Source organism: Columba livia, chromosome 8 (genome assembly GCF_036013475.1).
Source record: "Columba livia isolate bColLiv1 breed racing homer chromosome 8, bColLiv1.pat.W.v2, whole genome shotgun sequence".
NCBI lineage: Eukaryota > Metazoa > Chordata > Aves > Columbiformes > Columbidae > Columba > Columba livia.
The window spans coordinates 4058260-4084403 of record NC_088609.1 but is presented as its reverse complement, the minus strand read 5'-3'; the positions used below and the strand labels follow the sequence as shown (position 1 = coordinate 4084403).

The window sequence follows — 26144 nt, the reverse complement described above, 5'->3', positions numbered from 1 at the left end:
CCTCCAAACCCATCCTGAGGGCTTTCCTGGAGCCAGCGGGGAGCGGAAGCAGAGCCACCGGCAGCTCGATCCTCTCTGGTCCCTGCTGTGCCTCTGTAGGGGACCCTGGGGCAAGCCCTGTGCAGATTGTCCCGCCACCCCCAGGCGGGTCCCCTGGGACCTCCCTGCACCCCTGGGTGCCTCCACCCACAGGCTACCTCCAGACGCTGACTCAGCTCTGCCTGGGGAGCTCCCGGAAGCCTCAAGCTGGGGCCTCTGTCAGAAAAGCAGCATTGCCCATGATGTCGCCCACGCCCCGGGGAGCCCTGGGGCCCTGGTGGAAACAGGCAGTTTTTCCCCAAGGGGCAGCAGCCTCCTGGCCTGCTACCAGAGCCTGTTTGCTGCTGGGTGGTGGGTTTGCACACATTTCCTCTGCCAAAGCTGGAAACCTGAGAAAAATGCAGACAGGGCCGGGTTGTTTCTTCTCTCCCTACAGGCAGGTTTGCTTTCCTGCAGAAGAAAAGAAGGTTAATTCCCCCTACAGGGGATGTGCTGTGAAGATTGGGGCTGCTTGGCTGGGAGTACTCATGCAAAAGCTTCAGCATATTCAGGAGCATCTTGAGCATCAGAGTCCTGAGTTGCCCTGGGGAAGTGTAATGCAGGGTGGGGAAACTGAGGCACAGAGCAAAAGACGTGCACACCGTCACCCCGTGTGCAGTGTGGAGCAGGGGAAGGGCAGCAGGATCTGCTTTTGAGGGGCTTGTGCAATGCTGCTGCTCCAGGCTTGTGGGGGGCTGTGGGTTTGTGGCCACGTCTGCCAGCTCCCATGCCTGTGGAGAGATGTCCCGTATTCTTCCAAGACCTGTTTCGGGTGACACAAAGCCGTGTGCTCCTTCTGGCCATTAGAGAGCAGCACCGCTGTGACACACTGCCCAGACACTGCCACACGCCACAGCTGGCACAGCCACCGCTACCTTGCACTGCCACCCTGCACCGCCAGAGCCCCCAGGGAGCCCAGGGCTGGGTGCCCAGTTGCTGAGGGGCAAAGATGGACACCCCCAGTGGGACAGTCCTGCAGGTCCCCAGTCCTGGACTGGCTACCGTGGGCAGCCATAGGGGACTGATCTCTTGGGGCTGTTTGAGGGCCACTGGGACACAGGGCTGGGCTGAAGCTGGTGCAAAGGGTGGCCAAGGGGCACCCACCCAGGGGAAAGCCCAGCCAGGGAGCCCACCTGCATCTTCCACTGTCCCCTACGTCCCAGCACTACACCTGGGGTGGGCTGTGATCGCCCTATTCCTGCACCCTGGCACAGAGAGAAGGAGCCCGGGAGGGTACCTGCCCACATCCAGGTTTGGCATGGAGGGACCAGCAAACACATTGGCTTTGAAATTCCATTCTGGTCACAGCCTTGCCGTGGGATGTAGGTAAGCAGTACCTGGTCCCCAGGGGGTCGTGTGACACAAGCTGGTCACCCGTATGAGGGGAGGTGTCCTGTGAGTGGCTGTGGTGGGTGTGTATTTACAGATGCGTATGGGGAGGGGGCTCTGTGTGCCCCGGGAGGGAGCTGAGGAGGGGTCTCTGCATGTCTGTGGGATCTCAGTGTATCTATAGGGGATCCCTGTGTCTAGGGGAGTTGCCTGCCTCATGGGGATCCCTGTGTCTAGGGGGTCATAGATCTCTTGGGGGTCCATGTGTCCGGGGGCGGGCTGTATGTGTCTGGGGGGGGACTGTGCAGGGAAGGCAGCAGGGCCATAGCTGGACCCCGGGTCACCGCCGGCCAAGGGGTGCCGGTAGATACATAGGACCGCGCCTCCCTCTCCACCGTGCGGCGGCCGCTTTAAGGGCAGCGAGGGGCCGCCCGGGGGCGGGGCTCCGTGGATGACGTCAGCGCGCCCATTGATAAAGCCGGCGGGATTCCCGGGGCGGCGGCAGCAGCTCGCGGCGGCGGGGCCACGTGCGCGGGGCCCGGCGGTGGCGGAGCAGCCCCGCGGAGCCGCCTCCTTCTCCCGCGCCCGCCATGGAGCCCGCCGGCCTCTTCCCCCCGTTCCCCGCCGCCTGCCTCCCCGCACAGCCCGCGCCCGCCCCGCCGCCCGCGCCCCGCGCGGCCGAGACCACCCGCATCATCACCGACCCCATCTCCGGCCGCTCCTATTGCAAGGGGCGCCTGCTGGGAAAGGTAGGGGGGGGCGGGGGGGTGCCGGCCGGGACGTGCCGGGTTGAGCGGGGCTGGGAGCCGGGAGCCACAGCCCGGGTAGGGGCGGGGGGCTGCGCGTCTGCTCGATATCCTCCCCTCGGGATGCCTGGGGCTGGATGCGGCCCCTCGGTTGCCGCACGCCGCCCCCACCTTCCCCGCCTCTCCTGGCGGGCCCGCAGCAGCGCTTGAAGCGGTGAATCACCCGGGCTGGCTGCATGCCTCGCCGGCTATCGGAGTCGCATCGGTTTCGGGGCGCCCCGCGGGGTGTGCGTGGGCCGGCGGGTGCCCCGGTTCCCAGGGGCGCCGGCCTGCGCCGGTTCGCTGCACGCAACTTTTCCTCCCGCTGCCAGCGGCGTGTGTAGGAGGTGAGTGCCGGTTCCCAGCCCGGCCCGGGCGGGCTCGGCGGCTGAGTGTGCAGATTGGAAGCTGACATCATGGCAGGAAAAACCTGTCTCCATGGGGCTGCCTTTCCGAGGCCTTCTGTTGCTGGGTTCCCTGCCCTGTGTAGGACTCTCCAGGCTGAACTGTCGTGTGGAAAGATGCAGAGTTTGGCCATGATGGGAGGAAAAACGCCCTGGAGGCTTTACAGGAACTGGGGGAAGAAAATCACTGGTTCGGAGCATCATAGTTCAGATCTTAGTGGGCGATGCAGCAGGAGGGAGCGTGTGACGCTCACCAAGCTGTGCTGCAAGGGATGGAGGAGGAGGCTTGTCAGCAGGCAGGGGCAAAGAGCTGTGTCTCACTCATCCATAACCACCTCTTTCCTTACAGGGTGGGTTTGCACGATGCTATGAAATGACAGACCTCTCCAGCAACAAAACCTATGCTGTGAAGGTCATTCCTCACAGCCGGGTGGCTAAACCCCACCAGCGGGAGAAGGTGGGTGCTGTTGGGGCTGACAGGGTGCTGGGCTGGAGGAGTGCAGCAGGGGCCCTGTGCTCACCTGGGATGACTGTTCCCTTTCAGATCACCAATGAGATCGAGCTGCACCGGGACTTGCACCACAAGCACATTGTCAAGTTCTCCCACTACTTTGAGGACATGGAGAGCATCTACATCTTCCTTGAGCACTGTAGTAGGAAGGTGAGCACTGGTGTGGCCTCCCTGCCAGAGGATGCCCCAAACAGAGCTGTGGCTGGTTGGAGCTGGCCTTATCTGAGGTTCTTTGTTAGCATACTCTCCTGGGCTACCTTGCTACCTGCTGTGTCACACCCTCTGAGCTCAGCCATAACCCCTGTCGTTTTGCATGACACTGTGGACACTGCTGACTGCCTTCCTACTTGGGCTGCCTGCTCAGATTAGCTCCTGGTGGGGCCACCATAAATCCAGTGGTTCTCCTGGCTTTGGAGCAGTGTTGGCCTTGTGTGGGGAGTCTGCTGAGGTCATGGCTGTGGAAGAAGGATTATTTGTGGATGTGTAACTTCTGGAAGAACTGGCTTTGACCCTGGCTGCCCCCTGCCTGCTCAGCAGGGTTGCCTGTTCTCTCTGCCTGCCATCACCAAGCTGTCTTCTCTCCCTCTGCAGTCCCTGGCCCACATCTGGAAGGCCCGCCATACTCTGCTGGAACCAGAAGTACGCTATTACCTCAAACAGATCATCTCAGGATTGAAATACCTTCACCTCAAGGGCATCCTGCACAGAGACCTCAAGCTAGGTGAGTGCTGTGGTTGTGGCAGGGTGCTGCATGGGGGGCAATCTGCCCCAGAGGGACTTGTGGTGACACATCTCCCTTGACTTGCAGGCAACTTTTTCATCAATGAAAACATGGAGCTGAAAGTGGGGGACTTTGGGCTAGCTGCTTGCCAGGATATCTCTGACCAGAAGAAAAAGTAAGTCTGAGGTTTCCCTATTCCAGAGCCCTCTGAGGTTTCATTCTTCCTCTTCCTTCTGTGGCTTCCTGGGTGGGTGAGAGGGATGAGTGGTCTCTCATGTCCTGGGGCAGCCTTAGGGCACCTTCCTGGGGTGGGGGAAGTGATTCTTGCCCCAGCTGCAGACAAGGAGAGTGGGCTGGGGGCTTTGTGGCTCCTTCAGGAGTGAATTCGCAGCCGTCAGGGGGAACAATGTGCTGACTATTGCTATTGTGCCTGCCCGGCTGCCCTTGCCGGCTGCATGGACTGGGACACAAAGGCTCTGTTCCCCCTCAGCTCCAGGACAAGCTCTTCCCAACAGCTCCACAGGAGCAGCAGCTGCTCCTGGTCTCTGGGAGGAGGTGGGGGTGGTGAGTCTCTATGGGGCTTCTTGTAGATTGAGGGGGCTTTGGGCTACAAAGACCAAAACAGGGAGAGAGAGGATGGGCTGCAAGCTAAATCCCAGGGCTTGAATAGGGGAAGGTTGTCTGCAAGGGGATGCAGAGCATGCACTGACCTGGCACTCTGCCCCACAGAACAATATGTGGGACCCCCAACTACTTGGCTCCAGAAGTGTTGCTGAGGCAGGGCCATGGGCCGGAATCAGATGTGTGGTCTCTGGGCTGTGTCATGTAAGTCTGTGCTGCTGGGTGGGGAGGGGTCTGGGCAGCCCTGCCTGTGCGGGGTGGGGGAGCAGCCCTGATGAGGAAGTCCTCTTGTGCTTTGCCTGGTGGCTTTGCAGTGGTTTACAAAAGGCTGGGGGAGGGGAGCGAGCAGCTGGATCCTGCCCAGCCCTGCCATGGGCTGGGTGCTGCAGCCATCCTGGGATGCTGTTCAGGGGCTGCATGAGTGGAAACTGTGAAGGGCAGGCACTCTCATGCCGCGCTCAGCTTTGGTTCAAAGCAGGCTCGACTGCCCTGTGAACCTTATCTGAGGTTCACAGATAAACAACGGAAAATCTCGGTGGCTGATGGCAGCTGCTGCTCTCTTTGCATGGGGACCAATCGCTGTGCTGCTTTGGTGTGTCCAGCCTCTCTCAGGGCTGCTGCCAGCAAGTTTCCTGTGCTGCTGTGTGCCCCAGCAGCCGTGCAGGGGGTGGGAGTGGTGGCAACAGGGTGACCTTCTCCTGCCAGCCCTTCCCCAGGGTTCCTCGCCTGTTGCTCTAAACAGTTGCTAGGAGGAAGCGTGGCCGGATGTGAGCGCGGCTGCCCAGGCTGGAAGCGGTGCTCCCAGCCAGGTGTGGCCGGCCAAATACCAATAACTTCCTTGCTTTAAGTGCTTCTGAGTCACAAACCTGGTGGGCATGTGACAGTGGCATGTGTGTCCTCTCCCAGGTACACCCTGCTGTGTGGGAACCCTCCCTTCGAGACCTCTGACCTCAAGGAGACCTACAGGTGTATCAAGCAGGTGGAGTACACCCTCCCTGCCTTCCTCTCCTTGCCGGCCAAGCACCTCATTGCTGGCATCCTCAGACGCAACCCCCAGGATCGTCTCACCCTTGAGGAGATCTTGGACCATGAGTTCTTCAAGGTGAGTGGGCAGGAGTCTGGCCTTGACTTTTCTCTGGGTGGGATGAGGCTTTTTGGGTTGTGCACGGTCCTGTCTGTCAAAGGGAGGAGCTAATGTCCTGCTGTTTCCCATATTGATGCCAGTTGTGGGACCAAGGCTTGATGGAAACATAAGCTGGCTGTCAGGAGGGCTCTGACTGTGGTTGTCCCAGGGCAGCTGCTCTGCCTGGAGCACGTGGACTATGGATACCAAACCTCTGCCTTGACCTCTCTGCAGGGCTACACGCCTGAGAAGCTCCCTCCCAGCAGCTGTGTGATGGCTCCAGAGCTGAGTCCCCCCAACCCAGCAAAGAGTCTGTTTGCTAAAGTCACCAAGACACTCTTCGGGAAGAAGAAACCTAAGGGTAAGTCCATGCAGGAGCCTCTAAGTGACCCTTCCTCCAGGGAGAAATGGGTCTCACCTCCTGGAGATGCCTCCTGATGGGTTTCCATGAGCCCCCTACCCAAGGCCAGCACAAGCTGGGCTTGCATTTGTCCTCCTGGTGCTGATGGCCTGGCATGGGTGTGTGCCTGGAGAGCGGATGCTGTGCTGCAACCCACAGGGGCAGTTCCTCCTGGAAGCCCTATGTCACATGAGAACTGGGAAGTGAAAGTGGGAGGCAGCTGCCTGACACCATCCTCACGCGGGCAGGGCCTGACTGTCTGCTCTGCTCACCGGGGGCATGGGAGCAGATGAGGGACAGCTGAGCTACTGGGAGGGGTGGCCTAGATGTCTCCATCCCCTGTGGTCAGTGGTGTGTTCATCGCTTGCTCTCTTCTCAGCCAAGAAAGGCTCTCTGGAGGACAAGGATGACATCTCCAAGCTGGTTACTGGGCTGATGAAGACCTCGATCTGCAGGCAGATGAGTTATAAAACTGTGGAAGGGAATGAGGTGAGAACATCCCTGAGCCCAGGTGCACCTTGCTCTGGTGGAGCAGATGGGATGATGCTAAAGCCAGGTCTCTCTGCAGGCCACCCGTGTATCGTGCCGCAGTGCCAGCTCCAGCCCTGTGGAGACAGTGATGGAGGAGACATCTCACAAGTCTGTGTCCCCCTCCATCCGGGGGACGATGGCCAGCAGCTGTGAGGGTGAGCAATACCTGGCCAGACCACCCCAGCCTGCCCCAAGCTTCCTGTCTTGCCCTGGCTGATAGCGGGTCCACCTGACTCAGCCTGTCATCTTCTCTCCACAGCCTTTGAAGACTGCATCACCACCTCTGCCATCATCGAGTCGGCTGTCCGACTCCTGCGGACCTGCCTCTCCTCCATGCCCCCAGGTAAACTGGTCAGACTGCTCTGGGATGGGACATGATGCTGTGCACCGCACCCCCTTCCTAATGGGATGAAGGCACAGTTGCTATTTAGGGTACCTTAAATGCTGCCAGAGCCTGTTGTGGGGCAGGGGGTTTGCTCCCACTTGGGGCAGTGATGTGGGCAGGGTGGCTGCCTGCTCTGCTCACCCTCTCTCCTCTCCATCAGCGGAGAAAAATCCAGCTTCCCTGGCCCGTCACGAACACTTTGTTTGGGTGAGCAAGTGGGTGGATTACTCCAACAAATATGGCTTTGGCTACCAGCTCTCCAACCGCAGCATTGGGGTCCTCTTCAACAACGGCACACACATGATACTTTCCCCCAACCACAGGTAAGCAGTGGGGAAGGGGCTGGTGTCTGGGGAAGCTCCTTGGGTGGGAAGGGGTAGGGGAGAGGCTGTACCAGGAGTGGATTTGGTGCTGGATGGCCCCAAAGCTCATTATCTCTTTCCTCCCAGGACTGTGCATTACAACCAAACAAACAGCAAGCACCTTGTGTTCTCTGTGGCCGCCATCCCCGAACAGTTGCAGGGACAGATGAGTGTCTTGCGCTACTTTGCATCCTACATGGAGCAGCATCTCATGAAGGTGGGTGGTGTGGCCCTGGGGTGGGCTGGGATCATGATGGGTAGGCTGGATGTTGGGTCACAGTTTGACCACATTGCTTGGGATTGTGTGACTCCCTGCTCACAGGCTGTGGCCAGGTGGACACCCATAGAGTTGTGTCCTGGGAGTAGGGACCCTGGTGGGGATGTGTCCAGATTTGGCTGTGTGCATGCTGGTGGCAGAGCTCCCCAGTGGCTTACACAGACCTTTCTCTCCAAGGGAGGTGACTTGCCCAGCATAGATGACCTCGGACAGCCAGCCCTACTCCTCCTGCAGTGGTTTAAGACTGACCAAGCCTTGCTCATGCTGTTCAGCAGTGGCACCCTCCAGGTATGTGTGGGGCACAACGGAGATGCCCAGACCCCTATGGGGAGGAGGCCAACTGAAGACTCCTTTGTTAGACCTTGTTTGCCACAATCCAAATGTGAGGTCCAGCTGTAAAAACAGCTGTGGGTGCAGGATGCTGCTCCAGTGCCTGGTCACAGCTTGTCTAGCCCATGGGGGCCACGATGCTTGTCAGACACTACCATGTGCCCTGGTGCTGAGACTGGTGCTGGCACATTCCTGCCATGGGGAATGGAGCAGGGATGCTCCCGGGCAGGTCAGGGAGGAGGAACGGGTTGAGGCAGGAAGCGTGGTTCCCTCCCAGCTCCCAGCATGCTGTGGGAAGTGTGGGTTAAACCAAGCCCAATCTGTCTCCTAGGTGAACTTCTACAATGACCATACAAAGGTGATAATTAGCAAGCCTGACCACTCCTGCCTCGTCACCTACATCAACCGGGAACGCAACTCCTACACCTACAAGCTGTGCAGCATCCAGGAGCTAGGCTGCTCTCCTGAGCTCCACCACCGCCTCAGATACATCCTCAAGCTTCTCCAGGAACAGGCTGAGGCCTAGTATGGGACCTCAGGGGGTCTTCTCTGAATGCAGAGGTCTCCCCTGCCCTCCCACAGGATGGGAGGTATGTTGTGGTGCTGGCTGCCCACCTGGGCACCCTTTATCCTGGTGCTCAGCTGGACTCTGGACTAAAACATGTGGATGTGGTTACAGCAGCAGGTCTGGATGTCCTTGTTGCTCCCTGGCTCTGGGCAATTGCTGTCTTCCCACTAGCAGCTCCTGCTCTGGTGGTGCTGGTCTTGGTGGGGTGGACTGGGGGGGTCACAGGGAGGTGGTGGGTGAGTGCCCTGCAGCCAGGTTTGGGGCTGGCTGTGCCTCATTTGTGGCCTGGTGCTCCTGGCTGGCAGCTGCCTGCAGCAAGGGCTCAGATTGACCTGATGAGGGTGATGCACCGGTGGCACAGACCCTGTTTTGTGGCTTGGTGAGGACCAGCACAGCCTTGACCTCAAGGTTTGGCTGCTGTGGGGTAGAAAAAACCCCTTGCCAGGGGTTGACAGGGGTGAAGGGTGCTGCCTGCCCTGCCAGGAGCTGTGGAGGCTGGTGTGCGCCCTTCTACCATGGCTACACTAAGGAGGGGGCTGTGCTGGGCCCAGCTGTGACCTTTCTGCTACAAAATTGTGAATTGTCTGGTACAACTTGAGGTTTGATAATGGGGAGGTGGGTGGGAATGGGACCTGAGGGCTTGCCTGGAGAAGCCCTTGTCTCGCTGGGACCTGGGGAGGTTTCCTGTTTCTAGGCAATCTCTGCCATGTGGGACTATTTATGTATCTTATTTATATGGAATTATTTATTTTCCTGTTGGTCTGTTCATGTGCAGCTCCCCTGTCCCTGACTCACCTCAATAAAAAATGTTTTGTGTAAGGGCAAACTTTGTCCACCTTGCTTGGAGCTGGGGCATTGGTCACCTTCATCTTTGCTCTGGGGATGCTTGTTCCTGTCAGGCAAGAGCCCTCTTAGCACTGGCTGTTGCTGGGGGACAAGGTCAGGGAGGCAGGATGGGGCTGAAGAGCCCATGTGCTTCCTCCACTGCCCTTTCTGGGGCTGGCAGGAAGGGCAGAATTAGTTCTTACTGATGCCTGTGGAGCCCTGGAGCTGTCTCAGCTTCTCATTACTGTTGCCAAACTCTTAGGCTCAAGTGTCTCTGCACTTGGACCAAACCTGCTTCTGCTGAGTGGGAGAAGGCAGGGGCTGTGGCCCATGAGCTGGGTGGTTTGCCTGGGTCCTTGCCCTATGACACCTGGTGTGATGGGATAGGACCTGGGAATGAAGCCAGGAAAGAGGAGGGACTTGATCTGCTCCCTGAGCTTTGAAGGTGATCTGTCATCTTCCTTGATGCTGGTGTAATCAATCTGCCTGGGAGCAGCTTGTGCTGTGGGAAGCAGGCTGGGCTGCTTCCCTGTAGCTTGGCCTTGGGCAGCTGCCTGCTCCAGGGTAAAGCAGCCTTTTGGGGTTGTGTCTGCTGCAGACCGGGTCTTTTTGGAAACCATGGTAGTGGAAGCTCCAGTGCGGGTGTGAACCCAGGCTGGGGCTGTAGTGAGCATCAGTGGCACCAAGGTGCGTCTGTGTCTTGCTCCTTGCACATACCATGGCTGAAAACTCCAGGTATGAGCCACAGCTGGAGCAAACCTCTTTATTTCAGCTGCTCTCCCCCTGCAGCCCTACAAGGCTGGCTGGAGGGAGGTGCAGGTGCTACTCGAGGTAGACCCCATGCACTGTGGCCACAGCAAAGAGGGAAGTATTGGAGAAGGTGGTGGAGGCAAAGTTGTCGCTTTCGGGGTCCCACAGTGCCCGACTGGCCACCAGCAGGCTCTGTTGGCCCCTCTGGCCCAGCAGTACCTGGCAGACCAGCTTGTAGCGGGGTGGCACCACCTCCTTCACCCGGCCCCGCAGCAGCTCGGCCAGGCTCTGGGCTAGCAGGGCACTGCCCTGGGGGCTGTAGACTGTGGTCCCCAGGGTGCTGGCCAGGACCGTATCCAGCACCTGCTGCACCCGCCCAGCATCAAACTTGCAGCCTTCATCTGGCCGCATCCTGTAAGTGTTTTCAAGGCGGGTCTTGAGGATGGGCTGGAAAAGGGGGAGCCCAGAGAAGCTCACACGGCTGTGGAGCATCCAGGGTCCAACGGAGGGGCGCCTGCCCCCCGGGGCTGCCCCCAGTGAGCTGCGGCGGCTGGCCAGGGGTGCCGGGAGGGTGCTGAGGATGGAGCTGCGGCGGGAGGACAGAAAGGGTGGCTTGCCTTCTTCAGTGCCCTGGGCTGGGACTGGGGGCTGGGACCCACGGCGAGTGGCCCGGAGTGGAGGGGCTTCAGCGCAATCTGCAGCCATCGCCTGGGCTTTCTCTGGGGACAGCTGCTCAGCCATAGGGGTGGCCTAGAAGGGAGATATGGCTCTGGGTGTCAGGGAGGCCTTTCTGTCCTCTGCAAATCCCACACCTCCTGGCATATGCATCCCTGCAGGGCTGGATGCAGAGGTCCTGCAGGGACTGTAGCAGCTGCCTTTGCCTCTCCCCAGCAGCCTTGGCCAGCTGAGGCTCAGCCAGCGCAGCCATGTGTGGTTCATCCAGCCTTTCCCCCAGGCGAGCACCTCTTTCCCCTTCAGCCTCCCCAACCATCCTGCCTGCATCTGGTCCCACACTTACCCCTAGCCCCACTCTTGCCTGGCTGGGGTAACCCAGGAGACTTGTCTCTGGCCAATATGTCCCAGCTGCCCAGGACCAGCCTTGGTCCTGCAGGTCTCAGTGAGCAGGGTAAAGCCTGTTGTGCTCCTGGAATGTTGCTATGTGACACTGAAGCACTTCAGAGCTGCTCTGGGGCGCAGCTCCTGTAACTCCTTGTTTCCTGGTCCCTGAACAGCCCTGTTCTCCATTCACCCCTGCTCTGTTCATATTTCCAGCTGCAGCCAGCATGGAGATATGGGACTGTGCATGTGCCCTCCAAGTTCAGCCACTCCCTCTTGTCAGCCCCCAAAAAAGCACTTGTGAGTGTCAAATGTGCAAAGGAAGAGAAAGGGGTAGAGAAAAGCCTTTGGGCTCCCTCCTTTACACGCCTCTGGGCTGCAGTAGGGCTGGGACCCCAAAGGGCTTGATTTTTACCCAAAGGTTTGTATCCTTTGGGTGCTTATTGCCCTACACCACCTTTCTCAGGGCAAAGGGAGAGTGTGAGAGGCCTGGTACCCATTGAGCACAGCCCTGCTATGGGCTGGGGACCCTCCTGCTGCAGTGCTGTGACCTAAGGGCAGCTTTGCTGGGGGATCCCAGCCCCGAAAGGGGTTTCTCTCTGCTGGTGGCGCCCAGCCCAGCTGGTACGCTTTGGCTACCCTGTCAATGTGCCTTTGTCTGGGCTGGCTGCTGAGCTATTTGAGGAAAGTGGAGATGGCTTTTGTTTCTATCTCCCGTCAGAGGTATTTATAGCCTGCTGCTGACTGGTGCTGCCAAGCCTGCCGGCAGCTGGACCCTGCTCCCTCGGGAGCCACTGTAGGCTGCAGGTCCTGCTCCTCCCTCTCCCTCCCACCATTTTTAACAAGCTATGCTGGTTTTGTGTGGGTTAAACGATGACACAAGCAAAGGCGGTTCCCTCCACGGGCACCCTCCCTGCTTGGGGCCAGCCAAGCTTGGGAGAAAGGGGACCGGGCATCTCCTGGCAGAGCATTTGATTCGGGCTTGGGAGAGGCTGGTTATGGTTTTTTTCTGCCTGCAATTGCTTGCGCCCTAAGTAGATGTGAGAGCTGCAGGGCTCTGGCCTGGAGCACTGGCAGGAGAGATGGCTTTTGCCATTTCAGGGGACAGATCACCCTGATGGGCTCGAGTTTGCTCCACTGCTGGGGCTGGGGACCAAACCATGCCCAATGGCTTTGTGTGGGGGCTGTACACGTGGAGGTGGGGGTGATCTTTGTGCGTTCAACCTGTGCATGTGCTGTCTTTTCTAAAATCCTAGCTGTCTGCATCCCTTTAGCCCCATCTGCCTCTGTAGCAATGCCATGGGGTGGGGGGACAGGTCCCTGTGCTGGGGGTGTGCTGTGAGCTGTGGCAGGGTGATACCAATTGAACTGAGATGCAGGCCTGCCTCCCTGTTCGGTTCCTATCTGGCAAATGCCCAGAATGAGCAGTCTCAGCAGCAAGGGTGGGCTTTCCAGATCGCCGTTCCTGCTCTACCTCCGGCTGCCTCCCCAGCAGCCCCTGGCGCTGCCTGCCAGGTTTCCCTAGCAATGAGCCATGTCGTACAGCGCGGCGGCCTCCTCCCCGCGGCCTCCCCACGCCGGCCAGCCTCCCGCCTGCCTGCGCCGCCTTCCTCCACCGCCCTCCCCGAGGCAGCCCATGGCCGAACCCTGCTCAGCGCAGCTGCAGGGCGAAGCGGCCGCCTTCACCGCTGCTCTCCGCACCCTGGTCAACAACCCCCAGTTCAGGTGAGGGGCCGGGAGAGGGCTGCCATGCACCCTCACTGTGCCAAAGACCCCAGCACCCTCTCCCTGCTGCATTCCCATGGCCCCGAGCACTGCCAGGGGGGTTTAGGGACACGGGGCAATGCGGGGAGCCTTGGGCAGCTGACAGGACGGGCAGGGTGAGCGCACACCCCAGGACACCCCGCATGGCTTCTGCAACACTCCCCCCACCTCTGCACTGCAGAGAGAGCCCAGGGCCACACGGGTGCATCCCCCTGGGATGGCCACTGCCTCTCTGGAGGAGGGAAGGTCCCTTTGGGCACGTTGACGCTTTTTGTCCCAGGTGTCGTGCCACTGGAACAGGGTGGTGTTCCGAGCTAAATCCTGTGCTGGGGCTACTGCCCTTGCAAGGAGTCGGGGTACTGCAGCTGCTGTGCTCCCCAGGGGCAGCCAACTGTGCTCATCTCCTTTCCACCCCAGCTTCACCCATGCTTGCTTTCAACATCTCCAGCATCCCTGCACCCTGGAGGGAAGGTGGCAGCCCAGCTGGCCCCGCTTGCTGTGCACAGTATCCCTGACACCTCCTCATGGAGACATGTGAAGCTGTTACCTCAGCTACCCTCTGCCTACACAGCACCTTCTACCTGGCAGCTGGGTGGCTGTGTGGTCCTCTTCTCACACTTAATGCTGAGGCCTGACACAAATGTCAATGCTCTCTGAGGAAATCCCCAACTGTGCTGAAATTTTGGCCACTCAGAAGAGAAATCCCACTGACAACTACTCAGTCACAGCTCCAGGCACTGAGGAAGCATCTGCCAGAGCCTGGCCATCGCCAGACCACATCCTGCTGCTCACAGCATGTCCCCCACACCCTTTGTCCTGCATCCCTCAGCCCACATTGAGCAACCTTCATCCTGCGACCTGAAATGTGCACTCTGCATCCATCAGCTTCATCTCGCATTCTTCCTCTGGCAAGTCTTCATTCTACATCCTGCAATCTGCCTCCACATCTTGCATCCTTCATTCTGCATCCCACATCCTGCAGCCTTCATCCCACATCCATTCTGCGTCCTTGCAGACTGCATGCCAGCCCTTGCATCCTATAACTGCAGCCTGCACCCCACATCTCACAGCCTGCACCCTGCTTGCCCCACTTGGCCTGTGGACCATAGCTATGGAGCAGTTCATTTTATTCTTCCTTGTAGTACCAGTCATGGAGGATCTGTTGGACTCTGCTCACACTGCCCAGCACACCCTAGCTGTGTGTATCCTGATACACATGTGGGATGGCCCTGGTGCTTTTCCCTCTGGTGGGCACATCGTCTGTTGGACAATCTGAGGGCTGGGTGGTGGGTTTGTGCACAGCTTTGTGGCAGCTAGGATTTGGGTGGCATGTCTTCTGCTCACTGCCCTGCAGGGATGGGGGAAGAGAGGAGGAGCGGATGAGGGGCTGGAGGGGCCATGGCTGCGCAACACACGTGAGCTGGAGACTCCCTGCCCTTTGCCTGCTCCCTTTCCCCTGGTCCTGCCTCCCTTTCTCAGGACCATGGGGCTGAGGAACTGTGATGGGGTGGCTGTGGGAGACCAGTGCCCCAATGTGCATTGCAGGCTGAGCTGTTCCATAGGTGCAGAGAGGATCAGTGTCAGCCTTGCAGGCAGTGATGCCAGACGCATCATGTCCTTAAGCCTATGAGTCAGTGCCCGTGAGTCAAGGAGGCTGAACCTGGTGGCAGTCATGCTTTCCCTGACTTTTCTGTACCAAAAGAGAAAGCCACTTTCTCCAGCTGTCCAAGGCCTTTCCCTGCCCTGCGCTAGCACCAATGGCTGTCTGTGTCTTTCAGAGGACCCACTGCTGGCACTGCTTCACTGTGATGGACACCTAAATAGTCCCTGCCTGTGTGCCCTGTCCCAGCCCCAGGGCACACCATCCCTCACTGTCCCCTCTCCCCCACAGTGACGTGACGTTCGTGGTGGGCCGGGAGAAGCAGAAGGTGTTTGCACACCGCTGTGTCCTGGCGTGCCGCTGCCAAGCTTTTCGGGGGATGCTCAGCCAGGGACTGACAGGCAGCAAGGACGCTACCAGTAACATCCCGCCCCAGGGCCCCTTCATTCTGGGCAACGTGCAGCCTGAGGTCTTCCTGGCTGTCATCGAGTTCCTCTATACCAACAGCATCAACCTCAACAGCCAGATCGTGAGTGGGGACAGGATTGTGGGTGTGGGAGGGACAAGGCAGGGATGCGGGTGTAGGGGGTGTTTCGCAGCTCCTGGGGTGCCAAAGGTGGAGGGGATTCTCTGCAAGACGCTTTCTGGCTGGCTAACGGTGCAATGAGTGTGTGGGGTCTCAGCCCAGCACAGTCTAGAGCGCCTTGTTCCACACATTTGCCCCAGCCTTGGGACAGCTGGCTGTGCACAGCATGGATGCTGTGAACAGGGACAGCAGAGCAGGACACCTTCGTACACCCTCATGCGGCAGCCCCTTCCTTCCCCCCGCAATGCCCCACGTGGGAGCTCCCACAGAGGCAGGACGACACTTGCCCTTGGCCCCCAGGCTGCCATGCTTGTCCATGATGCTCACAAAGTCTCGCTTGCCTGCAGGTGCTGGAGGTGCTGACCTCATCAGTGGAGTATGGCCTGCAGGACCTGTGCAAGGTATGGCCCTGTTTAGACTGGGGGTGCTCACCAAGTGGCCCTGTGCTGAGGAGCACCCCAAGATGGTCCCTGCGTGACTGGTGGTTGGAGGTGGTTCTGAGGACAGCAGCGTGGTGCATCACCCAGGTCCATCACAGGCTCAGCCCCTGCTTCTTGATCCCAGAGGGTCTCTCCAGTGGGATCCCCCTTGAGGGGGTGCAGCACCACCCGAGAGCCCCACAGGGACTGGGGAATCCCAGGGAAGGACGTAGGGTCTCATGTAGGCAATGGGCAGCAGGAAAGCCCCGATGCCATCACCCGTGTCCTCTGGTCACCTGGCAGGATGATGCGTTAGGGAAAGCCCCAGTCCTGGGGAGCACTCAGCATCCCAGCTGTGTGCTGCCAAGGGGATGCGTTTTGGGAAGGCAGCAGAGAGCAAAAAGGAGGCGTGAGGACTGGAGGAGAAGGGGGCAGGGAGCTGGAGCAGCTCAGCGTTCGGGAGGGTGACTGGGCCACGTCATCAGAGTGATTCCTGAATCACAGCTCGGCCGATCGCGTGACCCGTCATCTCATGCTTGGATTTCCCCTCCCTCCTCACTGTGCCGGGGAAGGACCTTGCTGAGGAGCTGAGGAACCACGAGCTGTTATGCACCAGGGTGGCAGGACAGGACCTGCCCTATCACCCTTTTAGGACAAGTTCAGCTGAACCCCAGATGTGTCACGTGGCTGTCAAACAGCTGTCTGGGCATGGAAAGAACATAAGGAGTGTTGCATAAAAGAAACACAGTGCTCTGGCCACAGAAGTCCCACCCCACCATCCAGCAAATGCATCCTCGGAGGAGGACCTGCAGTGGGGAGAACCATAGAGGAAGGGTGGCAGGGGGGAAAGGGGCTGTCCAAGAACAGCAGGGGAATCCCATGGCTCTGTGGTAGCTGCAGGGTGACCTCGTGTCCCTCCTGCCAGTGACTCAGGGCCCTTCTGCTCCAGCTGACAGCTTCTCCCTGCATGTCACATCCCCTTGGGCTTCCCCAGGGGCTGTGACCTTTTTGCATGGTAGGCAGCTGAGATGGGCAGAATAGAGGTCCTGCTCCACAACAGATGTGCCTATTGGGCCGCATCCCACCTGCATCTCCCACGTTTGGGCTGCAGCTGGACATGTTGGTCCCCCAGCAGTCACAGGCAGAGAGCAGATGGCAGGCAGGGCTGGGCAAAACTGGGGTCCCAAGTGCACTGCAGCTGGCACTGGGGCTGACCCCATTACAGGACATGGCTGGTGACTGTGGCCAGAATTATGTGAGCCCTCCTGGGGCTGTGAGGTCAGCTGGGGTTTGGTCACATCATGCTTGCTTCATGGCTGAATCAGTGCCCAGGCTTCCTGCCTACATGCTATGCTGCGAACTCCCAACCCACAGTCTGTAACTGTCTTACAAATTTCTGGGGGACTGGAGGTGCCTCCACCCCATGTCCTGGGGGTTCAGGGGATGCTGAGAGTCATCATGAAGGGGGATGACAGGACTTGGTCCCTGCTCTGCTCACTCTCTCCCCATTTGCCTTCCAGCTCTGTGTCAAGTTCATCAAGGACACGCTGAGCGTGGAGCAGGTCTGCGAGGCCCTGCAGGTGAGTGTGATCCCAGTGCGGCCACAGAGGGTTAAAACAACCCATCTGATTTTGGGACAGGAGCTAGCCCGACCCTCCTGCTCTTGGCTGGATGATGGGACAGGATTTTCCACCCACCCCTGCCGGCTCCTGGGCACATCTCTGCAAGGGCCACCAGGGTCACCATAGCCTGGCAGGGAAATGTCCTGGTGCTGTGTTGCCCTGAACAGGGCTGGCCAGAGCCTCCCAGTGCCAGCGCCTTGCCATCATTCATTTGAAACTGGGAGGCACTGCATTTCTAGGAGCTCTCATGGTTTTGAGGCCAGTCCCAAAACCACTGCTGAGAGTTGGGGCACCTAAAAATACCTGGGGGGTTGGTGGTGTCTCAAGGGTCCTGACACACTGCCTGGTGGGACCAAGGATGCCCCCCAGAGAAGGGGGAGTTGTTTCATCTCCTACTGTCTGCAGTGGTGCTCTCAGGGTGAGATGCCATCACTGGAGCAGAGAAGCTCTCACTGAACACGGTGCCAGACCACTGCGGTGTAAACAGAGCTAAAACTGGCCTGGAGGAAACAAACAGAAAACCCCAAAACCCCAGAACAAAACAAGCCTGAAGAAAACATCTCTCCTTCCCTCCCCACTTGCGTCAAAGCTGGTCCCCTGCTGTGGTGCAGGGGGAGGTGATGCTCGCCCTGCCTGCGCTGGTCCCGAACACCCTGCACCCGGGGGCGGCCAATGTGTGAGGACAGGGACATGTCCTCCTGGTGCCCAGATGGGCAGTGCCAACCCTGGGGTGAGCATTGCTGCCTAGGGCTGGGGAGGATGAGAGCACCCCAAATTCTTCCTGTAGTGGGAGGCTCTAAGCTGGCTCTGTGTCCAGGCAAGGAGCACATGGGATGGGTGTCCTCATATTCCCACAGGGTTGTTGTCCCAAAACATGGTTCTTTAACCAATATGCATACAAGTCAAATTTAGCACACAGAGACCAAATAGCATTTTATTACAGAGCTGTGCAAGTCTGGATGCTGAAATAAAGCCAGCTTGCTGGCAAGAAAAGTAAAAGGCATTATATAAAAAAATCTTATCACTGTGTTCACACCCTAAAGAGCCAACTGGTTACACATTTGCATATTGCATTACATCATCCTTTCAGTCTATACTGAGTAACGTTCAGCTAAAGGATACTTTATCCAACAGTCCTGAGATATGTGTTAAAGCAAGACTCAGCTAATTGTTTGAGCTTCAGAAGTTAAGCTGCCAGGTCAGTAGTGACCACAGTTCATGATTAGGTGTTTTGCAAGCCACTCTTATCTTCATTTTATAAGCAGACCAAACTAAAACTGAGGTCCTTTACAATTAGTTGCTACAGAATAAGTTGCTCCTGTGCCTCTTAAAAAAATCTATAGTTTCATTTCCCAGCTTTATTGGAAGCAGGGATCTGGTGGGGAAGCCTCTAAATTCACCCCCAGTGTTCTTCATTCAGCATTTCAGCTCTTTAGCAGCAGAACATCTGCTGGGGGGGGGAAGGTCCCCCTCTCTTTGCCCCTTTAGCAGTGGGCTTTCCAATTTTTTTCTCTTTTGTAAGAAAACAACTCTGTTCTTAAAAGATCTTCACAGGAGAGCTTCTCACTGCAGTTTAGATACAGGCAAGACCACACAGGTGGTGTAATCACTAGTATGGAGTGGGAGCCGAGTTTATCCTGCAGCCAAGGGATTCGTGCAGCACAACGCAGGCCTCAAGTTTAAGTTGGAGCTGCACAGCACAGGTTTCTTTTTTGACCTTTTCTTTCTTCTTTTCTTTCTTTTTCTTTTTCTTTTTTTTCTTTTTATTTTTTTTTTCTATTTCATTCCTTCTGTTGTACAATTTGTGTGCAATTCCAGTTAATTGCAATTAATTGGAGGGTGTTGGTTTGAAGCAGACAAGAGGAAATGGTCTTAAGCTGCACCAGAGGAGGTTCAGATTGGATATTAGGAAAAAATTATTCACAGAAAGGGTTGTCAGGCATTGGAACAGGCTGCCCAGGGCAGTGGTGGAGTCACCATCCCTCGAGGGGTTTAAAAGACATATAGACAATGTTCTTAGGGACATGGTTAGTACTAGAGTCAGGTTATGCTGGGACTCAATGATTCTGAGGGTTTCTTCCAACCAAAATGCCTCTATGAATTGAGCAACAGTCATTGCTTCAGCTCCATCTACTTTCTGCAATTTCTTATGGATGTCAATTAACAACATAATAAACATCAATCTATTATTTTCATTTTCTGGATCTGAATCAGTTCATATTCTATAAGCTTTTAAATACAACCTCTGCCAATTTCACAGCCACCAGAGCATTTAGTTTGCTTTTTCATATCTCCTGCTAGAGCATAAATTCCACGAGAATCAGAGTTTAAAAACTTAGGTTTTGTTGTGTTTTTTTTTTATTCTCAAAATTATTGCATAATAATAAGAACAAATTAACATATAGTACTGTACTTCATCTCATTTTTTGAAACTTCCAACATTATTTGTAACATAGTAGTATAACTTAGAATCCCGTATTCAGACCTTTTTTCCTCATTATCCAATTCATACAAAAAGCACAATTGAGTATAATATCATTTCAAACTTTATTTCATCAGACGATTTCCACCCCAAATTTACTCTAATGTGTAAGGATGCATCTTAAGGAGGAGCAAGATGGTATTTCAGTAGAAGAACTGGTTCCCATTCCCCAAACGGATTTCTTTTGGTACCAAATACAAATATGCAAACAAATACTGAGCCTGCCTACACTCAGCTCAAGTTTGTCAACTCCTCCACCTCTACGTGCAGCAGGTCTCTCCAAACATGGTCCTCAATGGAGCCGACTTACCTGGAAACTTATTCCAGATACCAAGTGCATGCAACCAAATTCAGAGATGCAAACCAAATACTGATCTCAGATAGGCAAACCAAATACGAAGTTCAAAAACACCCCAACACCAAGTTCAACTATGCAAACCGATCACAATTACAGTTATTCAAGACAATATCTTGACTTTAGTGTTGCACCTTTGAGCCGCTTACTGCTCAGCCAGGGAGAAGAACCGCTGGAGTCCCCAATCAACAGGTCGGGATGCACTGGGATCCAGTCGGTTCCACTCCCGGCTGGGTCAGTGAGCTGGACCAACAAGGCTCTTATCAGCGTCCCATCTGGGGTGCCACATCTGTTGTCCCAAGACGTGGTTCTCTACCCAGTGTACACACATATGAGCCAAATTTAGCACACGGCGACGAGATACTGTTTTATTACAGAGTTGCGCAAGTCTGGATGCTGGAATAAAGCCAGCGTGCCAGGCAGAAAAGTAAAAGGCGTTATATACAAAATCTTATCACTGTGTTCACACCCTGAAGAACCAATTGGTTAGACATTTGCATATTGCATTACATCATCCTTTTAGTCTATACTGAGCAACATTCAGCTAAAGGACACTTTATCGGTCAGTATTAAGATACGTGTTAAAGCAAGACAATTAATTGTTTGGGCTTCAGAAGTTAAGCTGCCAGGTCACTAGTGACCTTAGATCGTGATTAGGTGTTTTGCAAGCCACTCTTATCTTAGTTCTAAGAGCAGACCAAACTAAAACTGAAAGGATTTCTGTATCTTTAAGTTTGCAATTGTAGACAGAATTCATCCTTTCAAGTGATTACAACAATTCCCCCCCTTTCAAACTTACTTGTATACATCTATACATCTGTTTTCTAGACACTTTTAGAGACTGCAACACAACACTTATCACACATTGCTTCATAGCATACAAATATAAGAACTGCTAATACGATCATTACAATCAAATTCTAAATCCACGTCCATCAATCAGGAATCCAGGACATCAGTCAAGAATCCATGACATCAATCATGTCCAAATTTCTTGAAATCTCTAAGAGGTATTGTTTTTCTGTACCTCACATAAAGACTATAGTATGTTTCCCAATCTCCTCTAATTCAGTCCTGATTCTTTGAGACTGATCAACATTCAGATTAAGTGTTTTCCCCAAAGTAGTCCCAAATTATATTATTGGGAAGGAGTATTCCTAATATAGGAAGCCCTTTATTTTAATGTTCCAGGAATGTCTGCATACTCAGCAACTGGTCCTGTCATCTACATGCATGGTGTTATGGATCATCATAAAATGTACATTTTGCATCCCTGGATTCTCCTGATTTAACAGTCTGTGAACTTACTATAACATATAACAGGCAAATACTTCGGTAACTGTAATGCATGTTTAAGCAGGTATCTACAAAGAAAACAGGCTAATACTCATGCTACAATCAATAGTAATACATCTTGAATACCATTAAATTCTGTATTAAATTCTAGTTCAGTCCAAGTGCAGTTCATTAAGTTTTCTTCTGTTTTTGTGCTAAAGGAGTGATTTCTTCTGATTTCTATCCAGCCTCTGTACTTTCATTTAATCTGGTGCAGTGGATTCCAGAATTGATTCCCTCATGTTCCACAGCTGTGTTAGTTACCAGCAATACCTTACAGGGCCAAAGGTTCGTCCTTCCAGGTCTAAAGAGAGACTTGATCTGCAGGTCAGAAGGGAGGTACAGTCACAGAAGGCGCAGAAGGGAGGTACAGACGCACCCAATGCCACAATGCTTTCTCCTGGATCTACTTATGGAACGATGAGAAAGGATTTATCAAAGACAACAGCTATTCCATGCGTGTTTGATCCCCCAAAATACGCATTTGATCAGCTTTCCTGTTGGTTTCACTGAATAGGGTGTCCCTTACAATATTTCAAAAGGACTTTTTCTCTTACTCTTGAGGGATTGCAAATTCTCAGTAAAGCAATTGGCAATGCATATATCCATTTTACAGGAGTTTCCTAACACCATTTAGCTAATTGGCTTATTACAAATTGGTTCATTCTTTCTACCTTCCCACTAGATTGAGGTCTCCAAGTGGTATACAAATCCCATCTTACCCCCAGGAGAGTAGAAATGGCCTGTACTTTTGCTATAAAATGTGGGCCTCAATCTGACAAGATCCCATCTGGAACCCCAAACTTTGGTAGGATTTTGCTCCGTAATTTCTTTGCTACTTCCCAGCTTTCTTGGTCCATCATGGGGAAGCTTCAGGCCACCCAGAAAAGGTGTCTACTAATATAAAAATATATTCGTAATTACTATGCTTTGTTAATTCAGAAAAATCAATTTGCCAATATTCTCCTGGAAAATTCCCTCTTTTTACTTCCCCAGGTGGAGGCTTTCATCCTATCCTACAATTAATTTTACAACATATCACACCTTTTTTTCACTATTTGATGGGCACATCTCTGCATATCTTTCAGCATTTGCTATCATAGCACCTGCTCTCACATGTGATACAAATACAGAATCACAGAATCAACTGGGTTGGAAAAGACCTCAGAGATCATCCAGTCCAACCCTTGGTCCAACTCCAGTCCGTTTACTAGATCATGGCACTAAGTGCCATGTCCAATCTCAGTTTAAAAACCTCCAGGGACGGCGAGTCCACTACCTCCCTGGGCAGCCATTCCAATGCCTGACCACTCTCTCTGTAAAGAATTTCTTTCTAATATCCAGCCTAAATTTCCCCTGGTAGAGTTGAAGCCCATGCCCCCTTGTCCTGTTGCTAACTGCCTGGGAGAAGAGACCAATCCCCACCTGGCTGTAACTTCCATTCAGGTAGTTCTAGAGAGTGCTGAGCTCAGCTCTAAGCCTCCTCTTCTCCAGACTAAACAAGCCCAGCTCCCTCAGCCTCTCCCCATAGGTCTTATGTTCAAGTCCCTTCCCCAGTCTTGTTGCTCTTCTCTGGACCCGCTCCAGCACTTCAATCTCTTTCCTGAACTGAGGGGCCCAGAACTGAACACAATATTCCAGGTGTGGCCTCACCAATGCAGAGCACAGGGGAAGGATCACTGCCCTTGTCCTGCTGACCACGCTATTTTTGATACAGGACAGGATACCGTTGGCCTTCTTGGCCACCTGGGCACACTGTTGGCTCATGTTGAGCTTCCTGTCAATTAGTACCCCCAGGTCCCTTTCTGTCTGACTGCTCTCCAGCCACTCTGCGCCCAGCCTGGAGCGCTGCAGGGGGTTGTTGTGACCAAAGTGCAGCACCCGGCACTTGGCCTTATTGAACTTCATCCCATTGGAATCAGCCCATTTTTCCTGTCTATCCAGATCCCTCTGCAGAGCCCTCCTGCCTTCCAGCAGGTCGACACTCCCTCCCAACTTGGTGTCATCAGCAAATTTGCTGATGATGGTCTCAATCCCCTCATCTAAATCATCAATAAAGATGTTAAACAGGACTGGACCCAACACTGACCCCAGGGGAACACCACTAGTGACTGGCCGCCAGCTGGATGCAGCCCCATTCACCAGCACTCTCTGGGCCCGGCCCTCCAGCCAGTTCTTAACCCAGTGTAGAGTACACTTGTCCAAGCCATGGGCTACCAGCTTTTGCAAGAGTATATTATGGGAGACAGTGTCAAAGGCCTTGCTGAAGTCCAGATAGACCACATCCACGGCTTTCCCCTCATCCACCAGCTGGGTCACCTGATCATAAAAGGAGATCAGGTTGGTCAGACAGGACCTGCCCCTCCTAAACCCATGCTGGCTGGGTCTGATCCCTTGTCCATCCTGAAGGTGCTGTGTGATTCCATTCAGGATGATCTGCTCCATAACCCTGCCAGGCACCGAGGTCAGGTGCAGTGATCTGCTGTCCCAAAGTTAGTTTCCTTGCCTCTTGAATCAACAACATGGTCACAGATTCCTGCCAAGCTTCTAATTCTTTCACCAATATGTTACCAAAGCAGGACAGTTCTTAAATCCTTGTGGCAAAGGGGTCCAGCAAAGATGTGTCTTTCTTCCAGTGGTAGGTCTTTCCCCTTCAAAGGTGAAAAGCTTCTGGCTCTCTGAATCCGATGGGACAAAGAAAAAAACATCTTGCAAGTCTAAAACAATGAAATAAACATTATCTCCTGCTAAAGAGTGTATGCGTTTGGCATTTCCAGGTGCACATTCATCACACTGATTAATCTCGTACCAACCGGTATTCTATTGAATGCCCCTTCTTTACTGACAAAGCAGGAGTATTATGTTCTGATCGGCATTCCCGCAAAAGTCTATAGAGCATAAACTTGTTTGTGAAAGTCTTTTAGACCCATTTAACTTCCATTTTCATTAGATACTGTTTTTTTCCTTAACAGCTCGAAGTTCTGTTTCAGTTCTGCCTTTATCAGCTTTCCCAGGCACTTCAGCTGCCCATACTAGCGGAAATACAGCATCCCAAATTTCCTTGGAAATGTCTTGCTCACTTCACTGTTCTGATTGTAGCAAGTAGACTTGCACCTTCCAAGCATTTTTCTTGTGGGAAAGGTGAAAAGCTCTCTGAGGTTAGCAACCTCAGGCAGGATTCATTCTTTTAAGAGATGACAACAGTGTGGCCTTGTGAGAGCAGTGCCAGGGCTCCTCGCCCACCTGGGGCTGCGTGACATCCCCAAGCAGCAGTGGAAAATCAGATGCTGATTTTGGGGCTGCCTGCTGCCATTGTGGGCAGTAGAGCCACTAAACCTTTTGCCATAGGGCAGGACAGGAAAGGAGGCAACCTTCGTGCCCCTTCCCCACAGCACTTGTACTGTGGCACTCCCGCACTGGGATTGTCAACTCACCTGTGTCTCTGATTGTCCCTCGGGGCTGTGTCCTGTGCCTCTGTAGGGCTCTGGGTGGGGGTTCCTCCTGCCCCGAAGACCCTTGCATGTGTCTGTGTTGTCCCACAGGCTGCAGTGACCTACGGGCTGGCAGACCTCCAGCAGCACTGCCTGGCATTCATCGAAGGCTGCACTGCGGTATGGCTGTGGGGAGCATGGCATGGGGAGCACTGGGGGACACAGCATGGGGCAGGAGAGTGGGTTCATTAAGAATGAGGTGGCTGGAGTCTTGGACAGGGGAGAAAAGGGACCGAATGTTTGGGGAGAAGATGCTGGATGCCAGGTAAAGGCTGGCTGGGTGGTACTGGGGTGCCAAAGTTGGGGGTCCAGGTGGGGGAATGATGGACAGTCAGGTAGGGATGGCACCAGGATGGGTCTAATGGCCCATGGATGTTGGGGGCCAGTGTGGGGTCCCGGTACCAGCACCCTGGTGCTGTGGTGTGTTGGCAGGAGGTGGTGCGGACACGGGGCTTCCACGAGCTCTCCGACACGGTGCTGGCACAGGTGCTGCGCAGTGACCGCCTGGCTGTGGATGAGCTGGACCTGGTGCAGGCTGTGCGGGAGTGGGCGCACGTCAGTTCGGTGAGTGATGGGTGGGGGAGATCGGTCCTGGCTGACACCCCCAGGCAAAGCCACCCCGGGGTGCTCAGACTCCACCAGCCCAGGCAGGGAACTCAGGCACCCTGTCCCTGAGCACAAGACTGTGTGATGGGCACACTGTGTGATGGGCGTCTGGGTTCCCCCTCCCGCAAGCACCCCTGGTGCCCAGGACATCACCAGCCCCATCTGTCACATCCCATAGGCCGTCTTGGAGCGCCCAGTGCCTGAGGTGGCCGCTCTGCCCGTGCGGGAGCTGCGCCTGCCCTTGCTGGCACCCAGCGAGCTGGCGACGCTGGAGAGCCACAACCAGCGGGATCTGCTCATCCCGGTGAGTTGCTGTTGCCCCTCGGGGTACCCTGGCTGCCCTCCAGGGTTGGAGGATGCTCCAGGGCTAAGGGGGATGACAAGGGCCATGCTGATGGCAACATGCTGGTCCCTATCCCCACAGGTGGAGAGCATTGCAGCAGCCTGGCGGTCCCACGCGCTGAAGAAGGTCAGTGGAGTACCCTCCCACCTCTACCGGCCCCGGTGTGGCACAAAGCCCCGTGACCACCACCGTCACCTGGACCCGCACAGCAAGTAGGAGACAGGAGCCAATGTCCTCCCAGCCTGACCTGGGGGCTCCAGCAGCAGCAGCGTCCCTTGCTGAGTGCTCCGCAGCGGGGCAGGCTGCAGGGCTGGGCACTGCTGGAGGTGCCATCATGACTGAGAGCATCAGTAAATCCCTTTGCCCCATGACACGGCTTTGGGGCCAGGGCAGGATGCCCAGGTCACCCCAAAAAGGGGTGCAGGGACTGGGGAGGGTTGGAGCTGGGCCATGGTGTAGCTGCGAGGACATCTCAGCAGTGACTC

General features: G+C 55.2%; 3 protein-coding genes across 4 annotated transcripts; 2 read left to right on the top strand and 1 right to left on the bottom strand.

Moving 5' to 3' along the window:
- The first annotated feature begins 1899 nt into the window (after positions 1–1899).
- Positions 1900–9251, top strand: PLK3 (polo like kinase 3). 2 transcript variants are annotated; one of them, XM_065071557.1, is made up of 15 exons: positions 1900–2156; positions 2946–3053; positions 3141–3257; positions 3699–3828; positions 3916–4003; positions 4558–4653; positions 5356–5551; positions 5807–5933; positions 6352–6461; positions 6541–6658; positions 6742–6846; positions 7049–7211; positions 7338–7467; positions 7705–7815; positions 8189–9251. In XM_065071557.1, the coding sequence occupies exons 1-15, from the start codon at positions 1998–2000 to the stop codon at positions 8381–8383; spliced, it is 1953 nt and encodes a 650-aa protein (XP_064927629.1). In that variant the 5' UTR covers positions 1900–1997; the 3' UTR covers positions 8384–9251. The 2 variants fall into 2 exon arrangements, with proteins under 2 accessions (XP_064927629.1, XP_064927630.1); XM_065071558.1 differs by having other exon boundaries at positions 1901–2156; positions 6763–6846.
- A 681-nt stretch (positions 9252–9932) lies between these two features.
- Positions 9933–11147, bottom strand: DYNLT4 (dynein light chain Tctex-type 4). The gene is made up of 2 exons (XM_065071579.1): positions 11019–11147; positions 9933–10750 (listed from the first exon to the last, which is right to left on the bottom strand). Exon 2 carries the CDS (start codon positions 10739–10741, stop codon positions 10073–10075), a length of 669 nt encoding a protein of 222 aa, XP_064927651.1. The 5' UTR covers positions 10742–10750; positions 11019–11147; the 3' UTR covers positions 9933–10072.
- Positions 11148–12506: 1359 nt separating this feature from the next.
- On the top strand, positions 12507–26056 carry BTBD19 (BTB domain containing 19). Its single transcript, XM_005501131.3, has 8 exons — positions 12507–12781; positions 14712–14949; positions 15354–15407; positions 16946–17005; positions 24762–24830; positions 25143–25274; positions 25495–25620; positions 25741–26056. The coding sequence occupies exons 1-8, from the start codon at positions 12591–12593 to the stop codon at positions 25873–25875; spliced, it is 1005 nt and encodes a 334-aa protein (XP_005501188.2). The 5' UTR covers positions 12507–12590; the 3' UTR covers positions 25876–26056.
- Positions 26057–26144: the final 88 nt, after the last annotated feature.

Bases quoted from the DNA above. Each gene is read 5' to 3' on its own strand.
- PLK3 (XM_065071557.1), top strand. From the start codon at position 1,998: ATGGAGCCCGCCGGCCTCTTCCCCCCGTTCCCCGCCGCCTGCCTCCCC. The intron at 5,552-5,806 runs GTGAGTGGGCAG...ACCTCTCTGCAG, and splicing joins TGGACCATGAGTTCTTCAAG to GGCTACACGCCTGAGAAGCT. The intron at 7,468-7,704 runs GTGGGTGGTGTG...TTTCTCTCCAAG, and splicing joins TGGAGCAGCATCTCATGAAG to GGAGGTGACTTGCCCAGCAT.
- BTBD19 (XM_005501131.3), top strand. From the start codon at position 12,591: ATGTCGTACAGCGCGGCGGCCTCCTCCCCGCGGCCTCCCCACGCCGGC. The intron at 14,950-15,353 runs GTGAGTGGGGAC...GCTTGCCTGCAG, and splicing joins TCAACCTCAACAGCCAGATC to GTGCTGGAGGTGCTGACCTC. The intron at 17,006-24,761 runs GTGAGTGTGATC...GTTGTCCCACAG, and splicing joins AGGTCTGCGAGGCCCTGCAG to GCTGCAGTGACCTACGGGCT.
- DYNLT4 (XM_065071579.1), bottom strand. From the start codon at position 10,741: ATGGCTGAGCAGCTGTCCCCAGAGAAAGCCCAGGCGATGGCTGCAGAT.